The sequence below is a fragment of the Mchenga conophoros genome, linkage group LG18, assembly GCF_057382185.1.
Source record: "Mchenga conophoros isolate Kocher_MC1m ecotype Shallow Benthic linkage group LG18, M_conophoros_male_GT1.1, whole genome shotgun sequence".
NCBI lineage: Eukaryota > Metazoa > Chordata > Actinopteri > Cichliformes > Cichlidae > Mchenga > Mchenga conophoros.
Window position 1 is genome coordinate 21,332,747 of NC_140543.1, and position 21,503 is coordinate 21,354,249.

Sequence of the window (21,503 nt, forward strand, 5' to 3'; positions counted from 1 at the left end):
TAATAGCTTATTATACAAGCTGTGCTTTATTAAATTTATTGTATTCTTCCACATCACCTCAATGTTTTCTAATACACTTATAAACTATACTATGTATCAGCACTATCTAAAGAGTTATTTCTAAAACTAATTGTTTCTTTTTTAAGTTTATGGGCTCATTTATGTTTTTGTAAGTGTGTGTCTATGTGCACTTACCTTGCTCTAGAACCTTTTAGCAACACTAAACCTTGACCTCACTTAGCACTGTTTACCAAAATAGCGGTAGGGTTGTCGTCACCTTTACAACATTTTTATGCTAGTCCAACCCCTTTCATGCCTTAATGCCCTGCTGTCCTCTTTTTCCTCCCACGGCTGAGGTTACCTGGTCAGGTGGTCAAATAAAAGGGATAAATACCTAAACCCAAAGCTCTATTCTGAGAACAAGACATAAAGTACAGGCTTGCGCTCGCATTCAAACAGTCGCTTAAGCTTTGCTTCCACCAAAAGGCTTAACAGCAGTTACTGCTCATCATTCATTCTTCAACTCATCAAAGAGAAAAAGAGTTTTAGCAACAGGAGAGCAGCCGAGAGGTTGCTATTAAAGGATCAGCTATGCTTGGAGGCATACGTACAGATTGGGTGGTCACGGTGGCTGTTCTCTTTCTAACTCAGACAGGGACTCAATGCAGGTAGGTTTCAAGATCATTTAAATTTTTTTAGTTTATCTGTGATTAATAATATTTTAGTTTAGTTTATTTAAATTAAAACAAAGGAAGTTTTTAGTCAAGTTTTTAACTCAGTCCTTTATTTTGTTACATTGGTTATTGGTCATTGATTTCCTATTTCAGAGCTGAAAATGACTTCCTATCAGTTACTTTACCGGAGTGGAGGGCACATTCAGGTACGATGTAGCACAGTTATTAAGACCTTTAAGAATTTCATAATTACCTGACCTGCTTTAGATAAGAACTCAAATCAAACATGTTGTACATAATGACGTATTTCATTTTTTGTTTCCTTTAGAATACGTTATACAGTGTTTTGATGACAGACATGCCAATCTGAACTGTGAGTGGCTGGCGAGTGAAAAAGGAGCAGGTGAAGACAATTATATTTAATAGAAAACAGTAGCCTGAACTGCTTTTTGAAGTCATCAAGCCAATTTACAGTTCTGGGTTCACTCTGGCTCTGAGAGATAAGTTGAACGAATTAATTAACCTTTAATTTTGTCCCAACCTTTGGCGAAATATCGGGAACATCCATCCACAGTTCTGTTTCAATCTACACACAGGCTGCGATTGTATTCGTGTCTCACCACATTATCACAAATTGATCTGAAATAGGCTATATTCTTTTACAACCTGGTGTTTTCCTGGGAGCACTCAAACAGAGAGCCTACACATGAGATTCAAATTTAGTAGCTACAGCAACACAAACAGACAGCTTCTACAGCTACAGCTATTTCACAGCAGATGTTCAGTACAAGGCAGTACTTGTTTAATTACAAGAACAAAGATGAAGAGCTGTTTCTGTTAAATATATATTATCAGCACATATCAGCATTTAAAATATGTAGCGTATTAAGTTTTCTTTTTTGTCTTTTTCTCCTCCAGGGGATTTTGCAGTGAATGTTTCAGAGAGTGGTCCACTAGGGATTGAGGGCCAGGCTTGTCTAGAGTTCTGGTACCTTGTCCCAGTTGCAGCTAATGGGTCTGAACTTCGTGTCTTGCTAAAAAACAGCGTTGGTTCAGTAGAAATCTGGACCTCTCCTGCTCTCCCTCAGAATGCATGGAGGCAAGCGTTTGTGCCCCTGAACATCACTGAGTCCAGGACTCGGGTAAAATAAAACATAGCAGCACACATTAGAACTGTACTGTCATAATATAAATATTCTATAGCATGTCCTTAAATAAATTACCTTTTTTATATATTAGGTTGTGTTTGAAGTGGTTCAAGGATTGTCCATAGAGAAAGAGATCACATTTAAACAGATAGGTGTAAGAAAAGGCTCCTGTGGTAAGTATTTACCAAATTAAACTTCTCAACAACAGCTCTAGTGCCACAAATCAATTAAAAGATTGAACTGTATTCATAATAACCTTTGTGCGGTACATAAAAACAGAAGACGTGTCATAAGAATTGTCACAAAGACATTTTTTGATGAGGATGTTTTAGAAAATATTCTGAACTACAATATTAAAACTGAATACAGTTTTTTAATGTTATTAATCCTACATAGGTGTCGATAAGCTGTTAATATGGTCACCCCAACAGGACTACAGTGTGAATCGAATGCAGAGATATGGACAGATGAGACCACCCGCTGCCTCTGTTCTGCTGGCCAGCTCTCCTGCTTTCCCTCTTACTGCCCTGAAGGCCAACTCTGCGGTCCTCAAAGAAGAGGCCCCAATGGGACTTCTACCTTTGGGATGTGCACTATACACAGTCCCGCAGACGGCAGCACTTTTGATGGAGTATTGTTCCGCTTTACGACCGCCTGCACTTATGTTCTGGCTAAGACCTGCTCACCCACTGAAACCCTGCCCATGTTCGCTGTGGAAGTGGTCAATGAGCAGCATGATAACACATCTCTGCCAGAGGTCCAGAAGATCAATATTAACATGAGGATTTACAGGGTGTCTCTGCTGAAAAGCCAAACAGACCGGGTTGTGGTGAGTTACTTATATGTATGGAAGACATTTAGGGCACAGTTAATTACTAATTATACCAGCCTTTAACATTTACAAACACTGAAGAGTACATTTCTGACACATACATATGAAGACAATTTGAGTATTTTACATTACTAAGGAAGTCAATATTTTGTAAACAAAGCCACTGTCAACTACTGAACGAATATCTGTTTGGTAACAGCTATTTTCCTAATAAAAATATAGTATTATGTATTCACATTTTCTGTTTTATACTGCTCTGTAAACTTCATAATCCATAACTACTGTTCATACAACTGCACTTCCTTTTGCCTCGCCATTATGAAGTAATGACCACTGAGCCAAGTAAAGCACCAAATCCAGCGATTCCCATAATTGCATAAAGGGCAGATTTTATTGCCACTGGCAAAGGACTAATGGGTCATATTGGCCTTTATGAGCACAGCTATCTTCTAAGTGCCTTCTTTTATATAAACTTTCAAATGCAATAAGTCCATATTGTGTATGGCAACTGGTAAAAAAGGCTAAACTAACACTGTATTTCAGATTAATGGGATCTGGAGAAAGCTTCCACTAAGCCTTAACAGCGACACTGTCAACATCAGGAGCACCCCTACCACTATTGTGCTGGCAACCACTTTTGGTCTTACAGTCTCATTTGACAGCACTGGTGTGGTCCACGTCACCCTCCCATCAACCTATTCTGATAAAGTCTGTGGCATGTGTGGCAACTTTAACCACCTCAAAGAAGATGACTTTAGGAACCTCGATTCACAAAACGCAACAGCTTTGGCTGAAAGCTGGCAGACTGGGAAAACTGCCTCTTCCTGTGAAACCATTCTATTCCCTCAGTGTGACCCACTGGAGGAGACACAGTATGCCAGCGAGCTGTACTGTGGAGGCTTATTCTCTACTACTGGTCCCTTTGCTGACTGCTTATCAGTTGTAGGGGCAGACAGCTATATCAGAGGCTGCGTGTTTGCCATGTGTTCTACTCATGGTGACCAAGCTGTGCTATGTGAGATGCTACGGGTCTATATTGATATCTGCAATAAAGCTGGCATTGCAGTACCCATGTTGAGGAACTCCACAATCTGCCGTATGTTGCGTTATTAAATCCTGCTTTTGTTTTCTTCCTCCTTTTCAAAATAGAGCGCACAGTGGCAAATAATAACTGATAACAGTAAAGGTCATGCACTTTTTCCTGTCTTTTTCTCGGATCCCCTCAGCCATTCAGTGCGGTGAGAACAGCCACTATAACTCGTGTGCTGATGGCTGTCCCGAGGTGTGCTCCAGTCTGGATATAGCTGGCTCCTGTGGAAGCTGTGAGGCAAGATGTGAGTGTGATTCTGGCTTCAAACTCAGTGGGGAAAAGTGTGTCCCAGCAGAAGACTGCGGGTGCTGGTATAATGGAAAACACTATGAGGTAAGTGAGGTAAATGAATACAACACAATTTCTTATTCACATATTCAATTTCACAGTAATTTATTCACATAACTCTGTTCTGCCTGCAGAAAGGAGAAATACTGGTGGAAGGAGATTGTGTGCAACAGTGTCAGTGTATGGGTAATAACAATATGCAGTGCACTCAAATGCAATGTGCAGACAATGAAGTTTGTAAGGTTAAAGATGGGGTCAAAGGCTGCTTCCTTTTCAAACCCACCACCTGCAGTGTGTACGGTGATCCACACTACATCACCTTTGACGGTCTGGCATATGACTTTCAAGGGGGATGCAGTTACATATTGACCACCACATGTGGTGGAGGAAGCTCAGTCCAGTTCACAGTATCTGGACACAACACCCACCCCCCCCTTCAGAACTTCACCAGATCCAAGCTTCAAGCCGTGGCTCTCCAAGTCGAGGATCTGTATCTCATCTTGAATCAAAGCGGAGAGGTCTATGTAAGAAAGCAATTCTCTCTTTAACACCATTGAAAACATTTCTTCACCTTTAAATTCAACAGGGCTGTTTTCAAGAACAGTGATCTGGGATTAGTTACAGCTTACATTTTACTGCACAAGGACTTCTTTTGTTCTGCATTATCTCCTGTAATTCATTAATGACAGTGGCAGATGACTTTCACACGTTTTTAGAGGTCAGTTACTGTTGTGTCAGATCGTTAGAGGAAGTCAGCTGTTTACAACCTGGAACTTAAGCAAGCTAAAGGGCTATACTTTAGTTAGTTAGTAGGTCACTGGTAGCACTAACCTAACTAACTATTTCAAGAAAATATTATCTCTACTTTATGTAAAACAACATGCAAAATAAGTTCAATTATTAAAAGACTGTCCTTTCTTTAGGTCAGTTATAAGCAAGTCCAACTGCCATATTCCACCAGCGGGACATATGGCTCAGTATGGGTGTATGTGAAGAATAATCATATCATCTTGGAGACAACTTTTGGCCTCAAAATGCACATAGATGGAGAGAACAGACTGTTTCTGCAGGTGGATGAGCACTACAAATATGAACTGTGTGGTCTGTGTGGCACTTATTCTGGATACCAGGACGATGACTTTGTAACTCCAGGAGGCCAAAACGTGTCAGAAACGTTTGAGTTTGGTGACAGCTGGAGGGTCCCAAACAACTCTGAGTGAGTTATTTTAATACTGTACACAGTAACAGCAAACATTTGGGTACCAGTATGGCACTTCTGTACCTAAATATACCAGCATAGTATTGAAAAAAACAAAAGCTAGTAAAATGACTGCATTTTTTAGCGCCAGCAGAGTGGCAGTGTTTACTCTCCAATGAGCCTGAATTGTGCTTTTTCTTTCATACTATTAAGCAACATAACATGTTTAGTAAAATCAGTGAACATCACCTGCTGAGCCTGAGCATGCCAGCATTGTTGTTGTATGTTAGTAATCTAAGCAGGTTCTGAGTGTCTTTGTGGCGGGGTGGGGGTTATTACATTACATTCACAACGTAATAACCCAACCTGCTATCACGGCAAATCATGAAATAGACACACATGCAGGATTTGCAGTTCAGGCACAACAGAGGGAGGTATTTTATTTCAAGCCAACATCTAAAAATCTGCTCAGCTTGTCAGACAACTGCAGGGAGCACGTATTTCTTCAAAAACTGCTGACTTTAATTAAATTATGTATTATGTAAGTGTTCCATGTAAAATGTTGAAATGAATCTGGTCAAATTAAATTTACTTGATTTGTATATATTCAGTTTATACAAAGCACGTTTTCCTTGAAGATTGAGTATTTGAATAAATAAACCTTTGATTTTATATCTTTCAGCTTCTTTTTACTCAGAATGGTCGCATCATGCATATTAAGGGTGAAAAGTTGTTTTTTTGAGTGAATACAACCTGGCGCCTTGGCTAGCCAATGTACTAAACTCACACACTAGCATATATTTTTCTTTATGCATCGTAATTTATTTAAAATTACATCAACATGTTTTATACAGTATCAGGGGCGTAATTTCTAGGGGGGTTATGACCCCCCTCCCAATAATCAGACCCAGCTAATATTACACCCCCCCCCCCCCCCCCCCAATAAAATTATGAATTATCTTGCATAGATAGGCTGTTGATTTTCTTTATCCATTTCGGTTATTACCAGCAAGATAGTTGCATGTTTAATCATCTGGGAGTTTACCCAGATTTATTTATTTATTTAGATAGAGGTCTTGACCCCCTCAATGTTCAGCACAAAGTTACGTCCATGTACAGTATAATCTAGAAGTAACTAATCTCTGTTTGTCTAAATTTTCTCAGATGTTTAGCTCGTCCAAACAATCCAAGACTCTGTGACAAGGATGAGAGGGATACAGCCTACAATGAGTGTTCAGTGCTGTTTGGCAGTGTTTTCATGCCCTGTCATGAACACATTCACCCAAGCATTTACCTCAATAGTTGTGTGTATGACTACTGTGCTACGAGCGGCGACCAACACACACTCTGTGAATCTCTGAAGTCCTATGCAACAGCATGCCAGGTTTCAGGAGTTGAACTTCCAAATTGGCAGACTGGCACAGCCTGTGGTGGGTATTTGCATCAAATATGAGGATGACACTGTTATTATCATACAAGTAAATATACAGTAGGATGTCTAGATAGGTTGTGTTAACTGTGTGTGTTTTCATCCAATTTCAGAAGGCCTTTCTACCTCAACAGCTCCTCCAACAACTGCTTCTCCAACACCAGATCAAACTTGTAAGAGCATTCACAGTTTAGAAAGTTTATCGAGGACTAGTTTAAATAAGTGACGTGATACAGTTTACAAATAATCATTTCAAAACAAATATTAGCTTAGCTAATAACCTTGCTTGCTTTATATGTGCCAATATTTAATAGAAGTGTAAATATATTTTAGTTCTTTTGCTGACCTGAGGTATAACCTTCGACACATTAGATGGGATATTAAAGTTTTTTCAAAGTTTAAAAGCACTGTATCTCAGAAATTATTATTAACTCATAAATCAGCATTTCCATTGTTTGTTTCTTTCATCCATTATTTACATTTTGCTTTCTATAGTTTGTCCCTTGAACTGCAATTTTGAAAAAGATCTGTGTGGGTGGGAGCAGCTTATGCAGGACACTTTTGATTGGACAAAACACTCTGGACCCACACCAACAAATTTAACAGGTCCAAACCAAGACCACACCACTGGAGGTAAAACCAGTCTGTTACTTCTGTTGTTTTTCCTTTTTAGAGGTTGGGGTCTATTTTGGTTGGTTTCATAACATTGTTTATACTTAATGTGTACTATTCAACTTTTCCATAGCTGGTTTCTACATGTACCTTGAGGGAGACAGTGTAACTCATGGAGACTCTGCCCGTTTGATGAGCTCGGCGTGTAATTTTAACGGACCACTCTGCCTGTATTTCTGGTACCATATGTATGGTTCAGCCACAGCCATGGCTCTTAATATCTACCTGCTGAAAGACAGTAAAACAACAAAGCTCTGGTCCATGATGGACAACCAGGGACCTGAATGGCATCTGGGAAGAGCTGATGTCAAAGTGTCTGGTCCATTCCAAGTGAGTTTGACAATACATGAACATAAGAAATGTATGAAGGGCTTGCTGGAAATCAAGACTTGATATCCTAATTTAGAATTCTATTTTCTTCTTATGCCTTTCAGATTATAATAGAAGGAATTCGAGGCTCTAATTATCAGTCAGATGTGGCCATAGATGACATATCTGTCCATTTTGGCTCATGTTCAGGTAACAAAGGCAAAGCAAACTGTAGGTGCTTAATAAATATGGAACTATGCAATACTGTTGTAAACAGTTTGGAAAGTAAATCATTTAAGATATAAACTTCTTTAGCATAACTGATGTGACAGAGTTTACCAAAAGTCAGTGTTGTTTTTATTTAGGTAGCTTTCCAGCCCTGGGAAGTGGAACTAAGCCTTCTACAACTACAGAAATGCTCCCCTTACACCAAAGTAAATACACAGGAAGTTATATTTTACAAGTCATGTGTTTCTGCATCATAAAACCTTATGTTAAGTTAAAAATTAACATTTACATCTTGTTCATGTACTGAGTGTGCAGATTCTAATGGTAACTAGGGTTCACTTTTAGGAAGTTTAGCAAGTATCTCATGACTCATGCTATTTTTTTTCTCCAAATGTTTCCCTTTAGTCTGCAATCTTGACTGTAACTTTGATAGCAACCTTTGTAGCTGGGACCAGACGATTACGGATGCTTTTGACTGGACCTGGCAAAGAGGTTCTACCCCCACTTTAATGACGGGCCCCTCTGCTGACCACACTGGTGGTAAGATTTGATGTAAAATTTACACTGACAGTTAATAAAACCATAATACATCTAAAGGTGGACTTATTCCTTATATTATTATATCTTTAATGTTTTCAATCACCTTTTCTAGATGGCCACTATCTTTACATTGAAGCCAACAGTGCATCGTATGGAGACACAGCTCGTCTCATCAGCTCTGAGTGCTCTGACTCTGGACCTCAGTGTCTGCAGTTCTGGTACCATATGTATGGCTCAGCAGATACAATGGGCCTCCATGTTTACCTGCTCCAAAACAGAATAGCCAATCAGGTTTGGAGGAAGCAGAATGACCAAGGAAATATGTGGCACCTGGCTCAAGTGGACATTGAACCAACCACACCTTTTCAGGTGACCTATTTCAAACCATGGAGTGTGGCCTGCTTTCTGGTTATAAAAAATTATCCTGCAAACATATCATTCAATTTAATTTTATCATTTAGATCATTATTGAGGGGCGCAGAGGATCCAATGATGAGTCAGATGTGGCCATAGATGATTTGAAGCTTTATCACGGCCGCTGCTCAGGTAAGAAGCATATAAAAAACAAAATATACTTTACCAGGTTTGAAAAGCTGTTTCCAACTTTCTATGCAGACACTTAATAACATTTTTAAACTGTTGCAGATCTGGTAGGTGGAATTACAACACAATCAGCTAGACCTGATCTTAATACCACAGCGCCCCCAAGAGTCCCTGTCCAAACCACTGCAGCTCCACAGCCTCCTATGCTCACTGCTACCTTCCAACCACCGATAATAAATATCACTGTCCCTCCCGTAGTGGAGGAAAGAACCAACCTAATTAATAAGAACAATGTTACTGAAGCTCCAGATAGCCGGCCACCTCTGCAGCCAGGTATAGTAATAATTTTACAGCAGCTCTTGTTTCCCATTCTAGTTTATTCTGGTTTACAAATCCATTACGTAATATCTAAAATTACTGTATCAATGATGTAATCATATTTCTTTCTCTTTTTTAACAGCATGCCAGATGCACTGTGATTTTGAGCAAGATTTATGTCAGTGGAATCAGATGATAACTGATGCTTTTGATTGGACAAGACAGAGTGGCTCCACTCCTACGATCAATACTGGACCATCTTCAGATCACACCACAGGAGGTAATTAGCTTTCACAAGCCAGAAACAGTTATTTTTCCAGGAAAAAAAATAAGTAAACCACACACAAATTTTCTGTTTAATATTAACCATAGTTGCATTGTTAAAACCATTTGATCGTTAGTTATTTCTTTATTTTTGTTTTATTATAGTTTTCTTTTTTCCCTTTTTTTCAGTTTAATGTTAAAAATGTCGATGCAAAGAAATTTAACAAGCAGTTTTAACCATGTAAATGACTTGAACATGTGTAATTTACTGAATCATTCTCAATATTATTGTCTAAAAATGTATGTCCCTATTCAGGTGGCCACTATCTTTACATTGACGCCAACAGTGCATCATATGGAGACACAGCGCGTTTCATCAGCTCTGAGTGCTCTGACTCTGGACCTCAGTGTCTGCAGTTCTGGTACCATATGTACGGCTCAGCAGATACAATGGGCCTCCATGTTTACCTGCTCCAAAACAGAATAGCCAATCAGATTTGGAGGAAGCAGAATGACCAAGGAAATATGTGGCACCTGGCTCAGGTGGACATTACAGCAACAGACACTTTCCAGGTGTGTTACCTATCAGAGACATTTCTTTATTAGACCTATCTGATGTTGGAAAACTGCACTGCAAATAAATAACAGTCCAATACTTTTAATTTAAGTGTAACCTAATCACTCTGTATACCATCACAAGTATAGTGCCATGTAACAGTAACCGCTTTACTTTTAGATTATATTTGAAGGACGAAGAGGTTCGAATACTCAGTCTGATGTGGCAGTAGATGATGTGTCACTTTATCATGGGCGCTGTGCAGGTAATCCTAATGTCCTAACTATATTTTGTGCAGTCCAAACACTATCTGACAATCTAAATGACAGACCGGACTGTGAAATATTGTTACAGAACTGGTCAATCCAACAACAACTACAACTCAGTCAAAGCCGGAAACAACAGCTGGGCCACAACCATCAACCACAACTCAACTAAAGCCGGAAACAACAGCTGGGCCACAACCATCAACCACAACTCAACTAAAGTCGGAAACAACAGCTGGGCCACAACCATCAACCACAACTCAACTAAAGCCGGAAACAACAGCTGGGCCACAACCATCAACCACAACTCAACTAAAGCCGGAAACAACAGCTGGGCCACAACCATCAACCACAACTCAACTAAAGCCGGAAACAACAACTGGGCCACAACCATCAACCACAACTCAACTAAAGCCGGAAACAACAGCTGGGCCACAACCATCAACCACAACTCAACTAAAGCCGGAAACAACAACTGGGCCACAACCATCAACCACAACTCAACTAAAGCCGGAAACAACAGCTGGGCCACAACCATCAACCACAACTCAACTAAAGCCGGAAACAACAGCTGGGCCACAACCATCAACCACAACCCAACGAAAGCCGGAAACAACAGCTGGGCCACAACCATCAACCACAGTTGGACCCCAGCCCACAACAAATAAACCGCAATCTACAACAACAGCAAGACCGCAACAAACAACCCTGACGGTACCAAGTAAGTTCTTTTTGCGTGTCTATAGTTATAAAAACAAATTGAAACATTGAATTGGGTTTCCTAAAATGTATACAGTAGCTGTCATGTTATGTTTGTGCATGTATGTCAGTTCTAAGCTTAAGACAATAACAAGCACATGTCTTGATGCATGCTCAATCATCCAGTGTTGCTCCCAATGAAAATTATACATCCAGATGAACAGAATCAACTTTTTGGGATTAACAAATACATTTTCAATATATAACAAAACTTTTTTTTATTTTGTTTTTCTGTCATTTGAAGTTTATAACTGAGGATATATCTGTTCTCCAACTCTATACATCTTTCCTTCCCCAGCACCAATTTGCCCACGGTATAGTCACTATACCACTTGTGTCCCTGCATGTAGTCCAACCTGTTTTTTCTTGAATGGCCCACCACATTGTAGTGACAATGAGGTTTGTGTTCCTGGATGTGTGTGCGATGATGGCTTTGTCATGAAAATGAAGATTTGTGTGCCTCTGGAACAATGTGGCTGTGTGGACAAGAATGGCACCAAACACCAAGTAAGACAAATTGACAATATGGACAATTTTGAAAATGAGCTTGTGGTCATGTGGTATGTTGACTGTCTGTGTCTTTTCAGTTCAATGAACAGTGGTACACAGATCACTGCAGTCAGAAATGTGAATGTGAGAAGGATGACGGAATAGGAAAGATTGACTGTGATGATGAAGATGAATGTGATGGAAATGCTGTCTGCCTTCAAAATGAAAAGGGCAATTATTACTGCCAGTCTACAGGTAGTCTACATGCCTGCAATGTACCTAAACTATGCTTTTGTTCCTATTTATTTAACTGCTCTTCTTGTTCCCGACAGACTTCGATGAGTGTACGATCAAGAAGGACCCTGAATATAAAACATTTGATAAAATGAAGCATGACTTTGAGGGTGAACACTCTTACGTGCTGGTGAGGACCAGCAACTTGCCAAACAACCTTCCAGACATCTACATTGAAAGCATCAACACGCCCGTCTTAGATCAGGGCGGTGATAGTCAGCATGAAAATGACAGCAGCAGTGAAGAAGAGCAGAAGAGCAGGGAAGGTGATGATGATGACGATGACAGCAAAGAACATGACGAGCACCACAGATTACAAGAGCTTAAGATCAGAGTGTACAATCACACTGTGGAGTTCAAGAAGAATCGGAAACTGATCGTATGTATTAACACATTAACTTCTTAGCATTTTACTGTGGCACAGTGTGATGCTACCTACACACAGACATTTGTAAAATCAGTCTGGGAAATAACTAGCTCCTCTTCCCATTTCTCTTCAAGGTGTTACAACTGTAGCGAGGGAGAGGATGTTATATGTGCTAAATTATGCTGTGTGATAGCGCATTTCTTTTCACTTTAACATTTGTAGGTATAAGACAGAGGAAGAGAGACAATGTGTAAAAAACAGTAATGGCAATATTCCATGTTTATCCGGTGCCTAGATGTTATTGTGTCTGTGTGCGAGTAATATAATCCTATGAATCTCAATTTGCAAGGGTACGGAACTAAAACTAAGCAAGTATAAGACTGTAAGCGTTATAATGTACTTTGCTTGTGATTGTATCACACTAGCATGCTAACATTAGCTATTACGCACTGAAAGCTAATAGAATCTCAATAACTTGTACGTATTTGATAATATAGGAAAGACTTCAGCTAATACTCAAGCTTTCCACAACAAAAATGTATGTTTCTCTTCATACAACAAACATAATCATACAGGAATGAACAGCAGAATTGACATCTACATATACTTCAGTTATCTTAAATTGCACTGAGAGATTTTTTTTCCTCTTCAGGTGGATGGAAAACCTACGGAAATGCCCGTCTCAGTGACTGGTGGTCTAAAGATCTGGAAGCGTTCCTCTCATATCTACCTACAAACTGATTTTGGCTTGTCAGTGGCATTTAATGGACACCATTCAGCAGGTAGCCAGTGTACAATATCAAAAGCAGATGATGTAATTTATTTAATGTGTCATTCCACTTTAAGCTAATAAATAATTTATCGTTTCCCATATTCATACAATGTATTAAACGCTCATATTTATTCTGCAGAGATTACTCTACCACACATTTATAAAAGGAAGGTGGGAGGCCTGTGTGGAAACTTTGATGCTCAGAGAAAAAATGACAGGATGAAGCCAGATGGTACCATAGCCAGAAGCACTAAAGAGTTTGGAGAGAGCTGGAGAGTGTGAATGCCAGATGAAACACTGTCTTTGAATGTGGATGAGTTTAATCTCTATCAGTTACATAAAACTCCATATGGATAAAAAAGAACAGATGAGTGTAATGATTTTGGCTTTTCTTCGTTAGCCAGCAAGTGTTGTCTTTACCTAGCTTTTTAGGGCTATGTTTTCTGAATATCAGCATATCTATTTTTTCATGAATGTTTAGATACCTATCTTTTTCTTATTATTTCTACATATATTTGATATAATCATTGTACTCTACATGTAAATTGAGCTATTATTCTCATTGGATAATATAAAAAATTTAAAAAGTATGTGGTGAATGATCACATTTCATAAGGTGTTTTTGGCTTCCTGCATTGTTGAAGGTTTCTGATGAACTTACTACTCTAATAAAAGTGGACTGTAAGGACATTTGTGTTTCTTTGTGTGCAGCCATTTGGTCCCAAGTTTACGTGTACATTTTTAAGGTACAACCCATTAACCACCTGCAGTACAGCAGGAACACCAACCCAAACAAAGGAAAAACAAATAACACAAAACCTGTAACATGATACGGATAAGGAAGGTAATTGTTTTTTTTCTAGCAAACAATAGGATTGCTCTTGCTTGAAAAGCTCGTCTGTATCTGTATGAGGGCATGTTTATGTGGAATCCTTACTCTCAAGTGTTACAACACCACATAGAGCCATGGATGTATTTGTTCTGTGCATTTTTCTTTTCTTAAGGTTTCTCTGTGATGGTAAGTGAAGCTATGCCTATTGGCTACTATTTAACAGTTTCAAAAAGTTATGGCACAATTATTTCATACTACAAAAATGTATTTGAGACATTATATATACTTTCAAACTGCTGTTTTAACAAGAGTAGAACCTACTTTTAGATCCTTTAGATTTTTTTAATTAGTTGATGTGTTTTCAGGTGGATCCTCTTTAATGTTACTGATAGTTTGAGTTCATGTCCCTGGATATATAGGTGAATGCATGGTCAATAATTCTGGTATTGTTGGATTTCACTTAAGTAGCTAACAAAAACAGCAAGCAAACTATTCTAACTAGTAAAGATTAGACTGAGTTTGTAAGCATTAACACTACTAGTTTTATGGTTTGGAGCTTGAGGCTGCTATTAGTGACAGATAATGATATTTACTTCCCTGTGCTGAGCCTCCTTTAGCTGGTTCTAGTGCTCGAATACATATCTCAGGAATGGACTGAGTAGATCTGAATTTCTAAATATCTATCATGGTGCTTGAGCTGATGCTGATGCCAAGGCCATTATGCTACAGTCTGGCAATGTACAGATGCAGAAGAACCTTCAAACTGGCAGGAAAGTAATATCATTACTATGTATTTAAGTCCTCGTACTTTTGGTACCTGTTGGGCAAGAAAAATTAAGTCATAACTGTATGTTAAGAATATGTATTTAAAATTTAACATGTTTCTTTAATATAAATATGTTTTTATATTGTTGTCATTGTCTTTCCATTTTTCTAGCCCAAATACCAGCTCCAACTACTAAACCAACAGGTAATACCCACAACAATCTTTGTACAATTAGCCATTGTGTTCAGTGCGACAGACGCTGCCTATATCTAAACCCCACAATAATGAATTTGATTTTTGTCACCTACTCAAGCTACAAGTACACTCACAAGCCACTTTGTTAGGCATACCAGGTAGACATGGCGAAAGCTCAAAGAAAGCAAGAAGACATGGAGACATGGTGACAATGCTCAAACCAAGTATCAGAATAGGGAAGAAAGGAGATTTAAGTGACTTAAGTGACTTTGAATGTGACATTGTTGTTGGTGCAGACAGACTGTCTGAGTATTTTAAGAATCTGCTGATCTATTGGAATTTTCCTATACAAACATCTCTACATTTACAGGGAATATTCCAGGATAAAAGAAAATACCCAATGAAAATATCCAGTGAAACTGTTGAAGGGATTTTTGCTCAGTTCTCTGGGTGAAAATACCGTGTTGATGCCCAAGGTGAAATGAGAATGGCCAGACTGCATTGAGCTGATGCTAAGGCAACAGCAACTCAAATAAAACATTCATTAGAGCCAAGGTGTGAAGAACATCATCTCTGAATGCACAAAAATATGTTGGTTACAGAAGTGGAAGACCCCACCAAGTGCTGTTCCTCTCAACTAAAAACAGAAAACTGGCTCTATGATTCAGAGGCTCACCAAAATTAGACAAAAGAAGATTAGATGTCTGGTCCCATTTCTACTGTGACATTTAGACATAGGCAAAATGAAAGCATGATTCCATCTGGCCTTGTATGAACTGATCAGGCTGCTGCACAGGCTACCTGAGTACTGTCCATGTCTTTATGACCATATCTTGGTGGCTGCTTCCAGCAGGATAACATTCCATGTCCCAAAGCTCACATCAACTGGTTTCTTGAACGTGACAATCAGTTTATTATACTCAAATAGCCTCCACAGTCACCACCTGTCAATCTAATGTGGAACTAATGAAGTGTTTTCACCGCTCTCATTCCATTTAGTGATCCTTGCTCACTCCTGAACCCTAACCACCTTGTTGCCTGTCCACAAAGCATTTCAGAAATTCCTCAATCTGACAACACACAAACAACCAAATTTATTACAGTTGCATTTATTCTGTATTTAATATTATTCATCTTTTTGATTACTGTTTGTGAGATCATTACTTTATATTTTTACACATTACTAGTATATTTCAAAATAGCATGTTGCAAAATTACAAATATGTGCCATGCTGATCATGCAGTTTTATGCCAGAAGCTGTGGTGTGTGTGCTGTTTCCAGACTGTGCAGGTCCACCAGTGCTATGCTGCCCTGGACAAAACTCCAGTTGTTTCAGGGGATGTTACTGTGATCAGATATGTCTGACATTTGGTGACTGCTGCCGTGACTACAGGTCAACCTGTACAGAATGTAAGTGCGAGTGAACATGCAAAATAGCAAGGTCTGCATTCACAAGTAAGAATTTGTGGATTCAGGGTTGAATATTTATAATGCAACTCTTTCTTCTCTGCTACAGTTCTGACCCAAGTACCAACAAGAAAACAAGCCACTGGAAACAACAATATAATATATACAGATAAAAACATCACCACACCAGTGCTCAATGCAGCATCCACACTTAATGTCAGCACAGCCTCAGCATCCACAGTGCCAATATCTACAGCAACCAACCAGACAAGCAGTGATACATCTACACTAGCAATTAAGAAACCATCTTCAGTCATCTCCACTGCAACAGCGGGCACCACCACTACGCTAGCAGATATCGAAACAACCTCAGTCTTTGATTCTACACCAACCAGCCAAAAAAGCAGCACTACTGCATCTATTCCTTTAGATGACCTCATAACATCAGTCTCCACTGTTGCAGGTTGGTCATTGTTTGAATGACCCTACAGTATATCATGACAGAAGTTTTCATAACCATTGGTAGGACAAGCATGGGTGGAATTATTAACAGCAGTATATCAGTATATCAAGAAACATACTTTCCTACTATAGAATCCCAAATTGTCTCCAATTAAAGATATTTTAAAAGTTGGGTAGTTGTGGTAGCATTTCTTTTTTCTTTCTATTTTTTGTTGCTGTGGATCCATTAAAAAGAAAAAAACTGCCTATACTAGAAATTTCTAGTATAAGTAGTGGAAAAAACATTTAATTTAACATTTAATTCTTTATCTTCTACATAATTACTTTGATTTAATGTGAAAAGCCATCAAGGAAGTATTTATGACAATTCCACAATTTTGTTGTACATGTACAATGACAATAAAGAACTATTCGATTCTATCAGTAGGAAATGTTGTAAAACATGAAAATACAGGTAAAAGTCCACAATTTAAGTCCTCCCTCAGATTTTCCAAGGGCATCCAGTGGGTTGGATTGGAATCCTTGCCAGGCCAATTCTGGCAGGTTTGACACACCTGCTTTAAATCATTAGATAGAGTCTTTTAAGAATACAGACTGTTAGACAGCTGTGCAAATCTGGATAACAGGGGTGTTGTATCTTTCCCAGGAAGTGGAAACACTGCTGGCATTTCCAACAAAAACACGGATTCCACAACTGACACAAGCTCAGACAAAGGTACAGTCAATGAAATGTCCATATATCTATTTTAACATTTATATACATCAAATATCTGCAGTACTTAAATAAGTGTAATTTTATTTGTATCTTGCTTTAAGATTTCCAAACAGTGACTTTTCATCTAAAAGCTTCACTTTCCTCCTCTGATCGGGATAACAAAGATGTGATCTTAGAGGCTTTATCCAGTGTAAGGAAAAACAATTTCTGAATACAAATCATACAGCCTCAGATGCGGCGTGCCTTTATAATCACTGATAATCTCCTCTCTCACAGTTCCTGTCCAACATCCTTCTCCAGTTGAACTGTGAGCGCTGTGTCCTCAAGGTTCAACACGTCAAACCCACCTGAGAAATGGGATTTGCAGCAGTCACTGCAGGCAGGATACAGCACCAGCTATACTCTGACAATAAACTGCAAAATTCTCAACAACAAATTAATTTTTTGAAATTACATAAGATTCAAGATATCAGAGGCTTGAAAGTCGATGCTTCAAGGTTAATAGCATGGGCTTTTCAGTTTTATAATACTAACAGTCACATTTAACACCAGGTAGTTGAAACGTGTGAGATAGTGCATATCTCACTGCACATGCCATAACTTACAAATACAGTACCATACTATTAAATGTGAATCCCATTAGCTTGTGTGTTGTGTTTGAGATAATAAAAAGCCCCGATCCTGGCAACAGTAAAGATACTGTTTTTGTTACAGGAGGATGCCAAAGATAAACGTTAGCTGCTGTTTAAAAAAAAGATCCAAAGAGCTGGACAGCCTGACTGTATGCTAAAATTAATAGTTATCTAATAAATTAATCATGATCATCAGAGAGGATTTGAATTACTATTTTTATTTTAATTCTTATCAATTTTGAAATGACTTTGTGGATATGGGATATGCCAAAAAAAACAAAAACAAACGTCTACTCAGAAAACAACCTGGCTGTGCTACAGACAGTCTTTCTGCTAAATGATTAAATCTGTGTCACCGTGTTGTCATTCATTTGTAGCTGTAATAGCATTCCCTACATGTGTACAGTCTGCAATCAGTCATGTATCTGTGCAATGTCCTCAGGTTTACAGCATGTCAAGGTAACTATACTTTGGCATTGCGCCAGAGTCTGTGTGTGTTAACCAGACTTATCAGTCAGGAATTGGTTTGCATCTGATCCTGATCCTTTGCAGACTCTCTTGGCAAGTAAAATATCTTTGAATTTAATATTTAAAAGCAGCATGACTCAGTACTGGTACTGCCAAGTTTTGGTATTTTTCATAAATCTAAATGGCAAAGGAGCGCCATTAACCTGAAGACGTGGATAATGTGTATAGACTACAAGAAGTCAAATTAATAAATTATTTACTCACAGATGCCAACAGGCTCAATAAATTGATCCTCAAGGCACATTATGGGGAGCTGGACTCTCTTAAAGTGGTGTTGGAGAGGCAGGTTGGACAGTACAATGCTGGATATCTCCATGATGTGCTAAACAGTCACAGGAGCAATACTGAACTGCACAGGAAATCCTTTCTCCCTCGCCTACAATTCCTCCATCTAAAGCACAAGTACACAGTGCAATAGTAGCTCACCCTCTACAGAGAAAATAGCAAGTGAAATTTGGTGAGAGGGGCACCTTGTTGTGGAAAAAGGATTTTTTGAGATTTAGAGATAGAAAGTTAAAACCTGTGCAAAGTGGTCAATTACCATCAGACGAAATAATAACAGCTCCTTTAAAACCATCCTGTGGATACAATCTTTATGTGTTCAGTGGTAGGAAGCTCATTCCCCACAGTCATGTAGGCACCGGCCTGATAATGAAGACACATAGAGTAGGCCATGACCTTGAACACAGTTTATAACTAGTTTGTTTCTAAATCTTCACACTCTTGCTTGGTTCAGGAAAGTTACAGCTAGATATCAGTACGGTTAAATAAGGTGAAACACAAATATTCATTCACACACCTCAATGTCAACCATATTTAATTTTTTGCAATATAGTGGGATAGTTATAATTAGAGCTATTTTTTTAACTCCATAATTTGTTGTATTACTTACTGTCTAGGAGCAACTGTGACAATTTGATTACTTCTGGGATTAATGAAGTGCTCGGATTCTGATAGGTTAATCTAGCATTACTTCACTTCATGTTTTGTATGTATTCCAATTGCTGTGCATTATTATCAATCTTCTGTTTGCCTAATAGACTTGATTTGTTATGCTTGTGTAGTTTTCAATTATTAGATCAGTCTAAATATGCAGAAGTACAAAACTGTTGATATGAAAGTTGATATAACAGGAAACTGAGCTGTGAGGCTGCACACAGTTGCACATAGTCAATGTGATGAAAACATATTTACTATTTTTAAATGCAAGTGATGAAAAGTTTAGAAGCCAATTCTGTATTGATATCCAAGTTGCAGAAACAATTTAACTTTAATAATATAATAAAGCATGACCTGATGTTAATCTGGTAAAATGACATAAAGTATTTCTAAATTTTTAGGGCGTTATTCTTTTGTTAGGTTTTTAACCTTTTTATATTAAAAAAAACTGAATATACTGTTTGAAAATAGTTACTTTTTTTGTTTGGTGTGCTATTATTTTTTTTATTACTTTCATTGAAAGTATACACAACACACTCCTTTAACAGAGAAATGACAGAAGGTGATGTGTATTATTTTACTGTTCTAGGAAGTCCACTATGGTAGCCATCAGATGCCACATACTCTTACCATAAGTAATGGTTTTGTTATGTTCCCATCTTCACCATTCTTTCCATCAGCAGCCATCAGCAACATTTCAGAATCCAGAGGTCCCCCTACTGATTGGCAACACAACCTCAGACTACCACTGTCCTATTCAATATCCATTGTGTATTTTGACATATATGATAAACAAATACAACCTTTCTAACCAAAAACAACCTTCCTAACTTCCATAGAAGTCAACACAAGAAGCAGTAATACTGAAACTACAACAACAAATGCCACAGCATCTTCAGCATATATTTACATATTAATGATCATGTCTGTCCTGTAACTTGATTCGTTATTAACTTACAAGATTTGTCTTTACTGTCACTGTTGCCAGTCTTGTGTCTGAGACTATAAACTGGCTGGTATCCTAGAGAAACATTGAGACAAGAAAGGCTTACAGAAGAGGAAGTGTGTGTGCTTTGGGGATATTCCATCCATGCCGGTTGAGTTGTCAAGAAAGATGGGTTTGAAGATAACACATCAGGGGACTCCTACCTCCTGATTGACCCTTTAAGTTTGACCTTACCACTTAGGGCTTCACAAAAGGCCCTCCAAACCTGGGAGATGAATTGTGGGCCTTTTGTTGGATGGAATGCTGTAGAGCCTGAACACATGATTAGCTGGGATCTTAGCAGTGTCAGAAGAAGTGGGGAGTTGAAGATAATCTGTTCGTTTTTAGTGGGAGACCTGCTACAAAATCCAATGCTTAACCTGAGTAATATGATTTGAAATTGATAATGTTTATAAATGTCCTGTAGGAAGCTTGGGGCCACTTCTTGCATAGATTGAGCATGCTGAAACATGTTCTTGTTTTGTGTTCTTATCCAGATGTGGGCACCAAAAAAACTCTTTAGTAGAAAAATTGTTTGATGTACCCCAGGTTGAGGCGGTTGCACTGGTGGCAGTGTGGACCAGTACCAGGATGCTCAGTTGTTGTTGTTTTGTTTTGTTTTTTTCATTTTTCGAGCTGGTTTTCAACTTCTCATGAGAATGACAGAGGTTGACGGGAGGAAGGCAGGATGGCTTCAGGTTCAACTGGGTAAGTATCTCTGAAAAACTGATAAGAGAAAGCACCAGGCTATGGTGAGATTAAAGTGACCAAAATTTAACTGCTAGAGTTAGACACTAAGCATTCAGCAGAAAGGACTTAGATTGCAAATCAAAACATTACATTTGGAGCTGATGAGTAGATTGTCGGAATATCATGTATATAAACTAAAGAAACCAACAAGGAAATCTCTACTGTAATGTCACAAAACTACAAAATTTCACAACTAAAAATCAAACATTAAATAACAAAAATGAAAGTTCAAAACACTGGTAAAAGTGTACAAAA

General features: G+C 38.5%; 1 protein-coding gene across 2 annotated transcripts; it reads left to right on the top strand.

Annotated features, from left to right (window-relative positions):
* Nucleotides 1–423: 423 nt before the first annotated feature.
* On the top strand, nucleotides 424–13,710 carry LOC146553675 (zonadhesin). Of its 2 annotated transcripts, XM_085255253.1 has the most exons (29): nucleotides 424–668; nucleotides 828–880; nucleotides 1,003–1,077; nucleotides 1,593–1,816; nucleotides 1,914–1,995; nucleotides 2,254–2,651; nucleotides 3,198–3,750; nucleotides 3,881–4,077; nucleotides 4,167–4,556; nucleotides 4,956–5,248; nucleotides 6,395–6,660; nucleotides 6,773–6,832; nucleotides 7,155–7,292; nucleotides 7,405–7,661; nucleotides 7,766–7,850; nucleotides 8,006–8,074; nucleotides 8,274–8,408; nucleotides 8,521–8,777; nucleotides 8,870–8,954; nucleotides 9,054–9,284; nucleotides 9,412–9,549; nucleotides 9,850–10,106; nucleotides 10,270–10,354; nucleotides 10,444–11,076; nucleotides 11,413–11,621; nucleotides 11,702–11,858; nucleotides 11,936–12,276; nucleotides 12,917–13,046; nucleotides 13,176–13,710. In XM_085255253.1, the coding sequence occupies exons 1-29, from the start codon at nucleotides 592–594 to the stop codon at nucleotides 13,316–13,318; spliced, it is 6,018 nt and encodes a 2,005-aa protein (XP_085111379.1). In that variant the 5' UTR covers nucleotides 424–591; the 3' UTR covers nucleotides 13,319–13,710. The 2 variants fall into 2 exon arrangements, with proteins under 2 accessions (XP_085111379.1, XP_085111380.1); XM_085255254.1 differs by lacking the exons at nucleotides 424–668; nucleotides 828–880; nucleotides 1,003–1,077; nucleotides 1,593–1,816 and having other exon boundaries at nucleotides 1,977–1,995; nucleotides 2,219–2,651.
* The last annotated feature ends 7,793 nt before the right edge of the window (nucleotides 13,711–21,503 follow it).

Coding starts and splice junctions, on each gene's coding strand:
- LOC146553675 (XM_085255253.1), top strand. CDS start 592: ATGCTTGGAGGCATACGTACAGATTGGGTGGTCACGGTGGCTGTTCTC. Junction 881..1,002: donor GGAGTGGAGGGCACATTCAG/GTACGATGTAGC, acceptor TGTTTCCTTTAG/AATACGTTATACAGTGTTTT. Junction 8,955..9,053: donor TTATCACGGCCGCTGCTCAG/GTAAGAAGCATA, acceptor AAACTGTTGCAG/ATCTGGTAGGTGGAATTACA.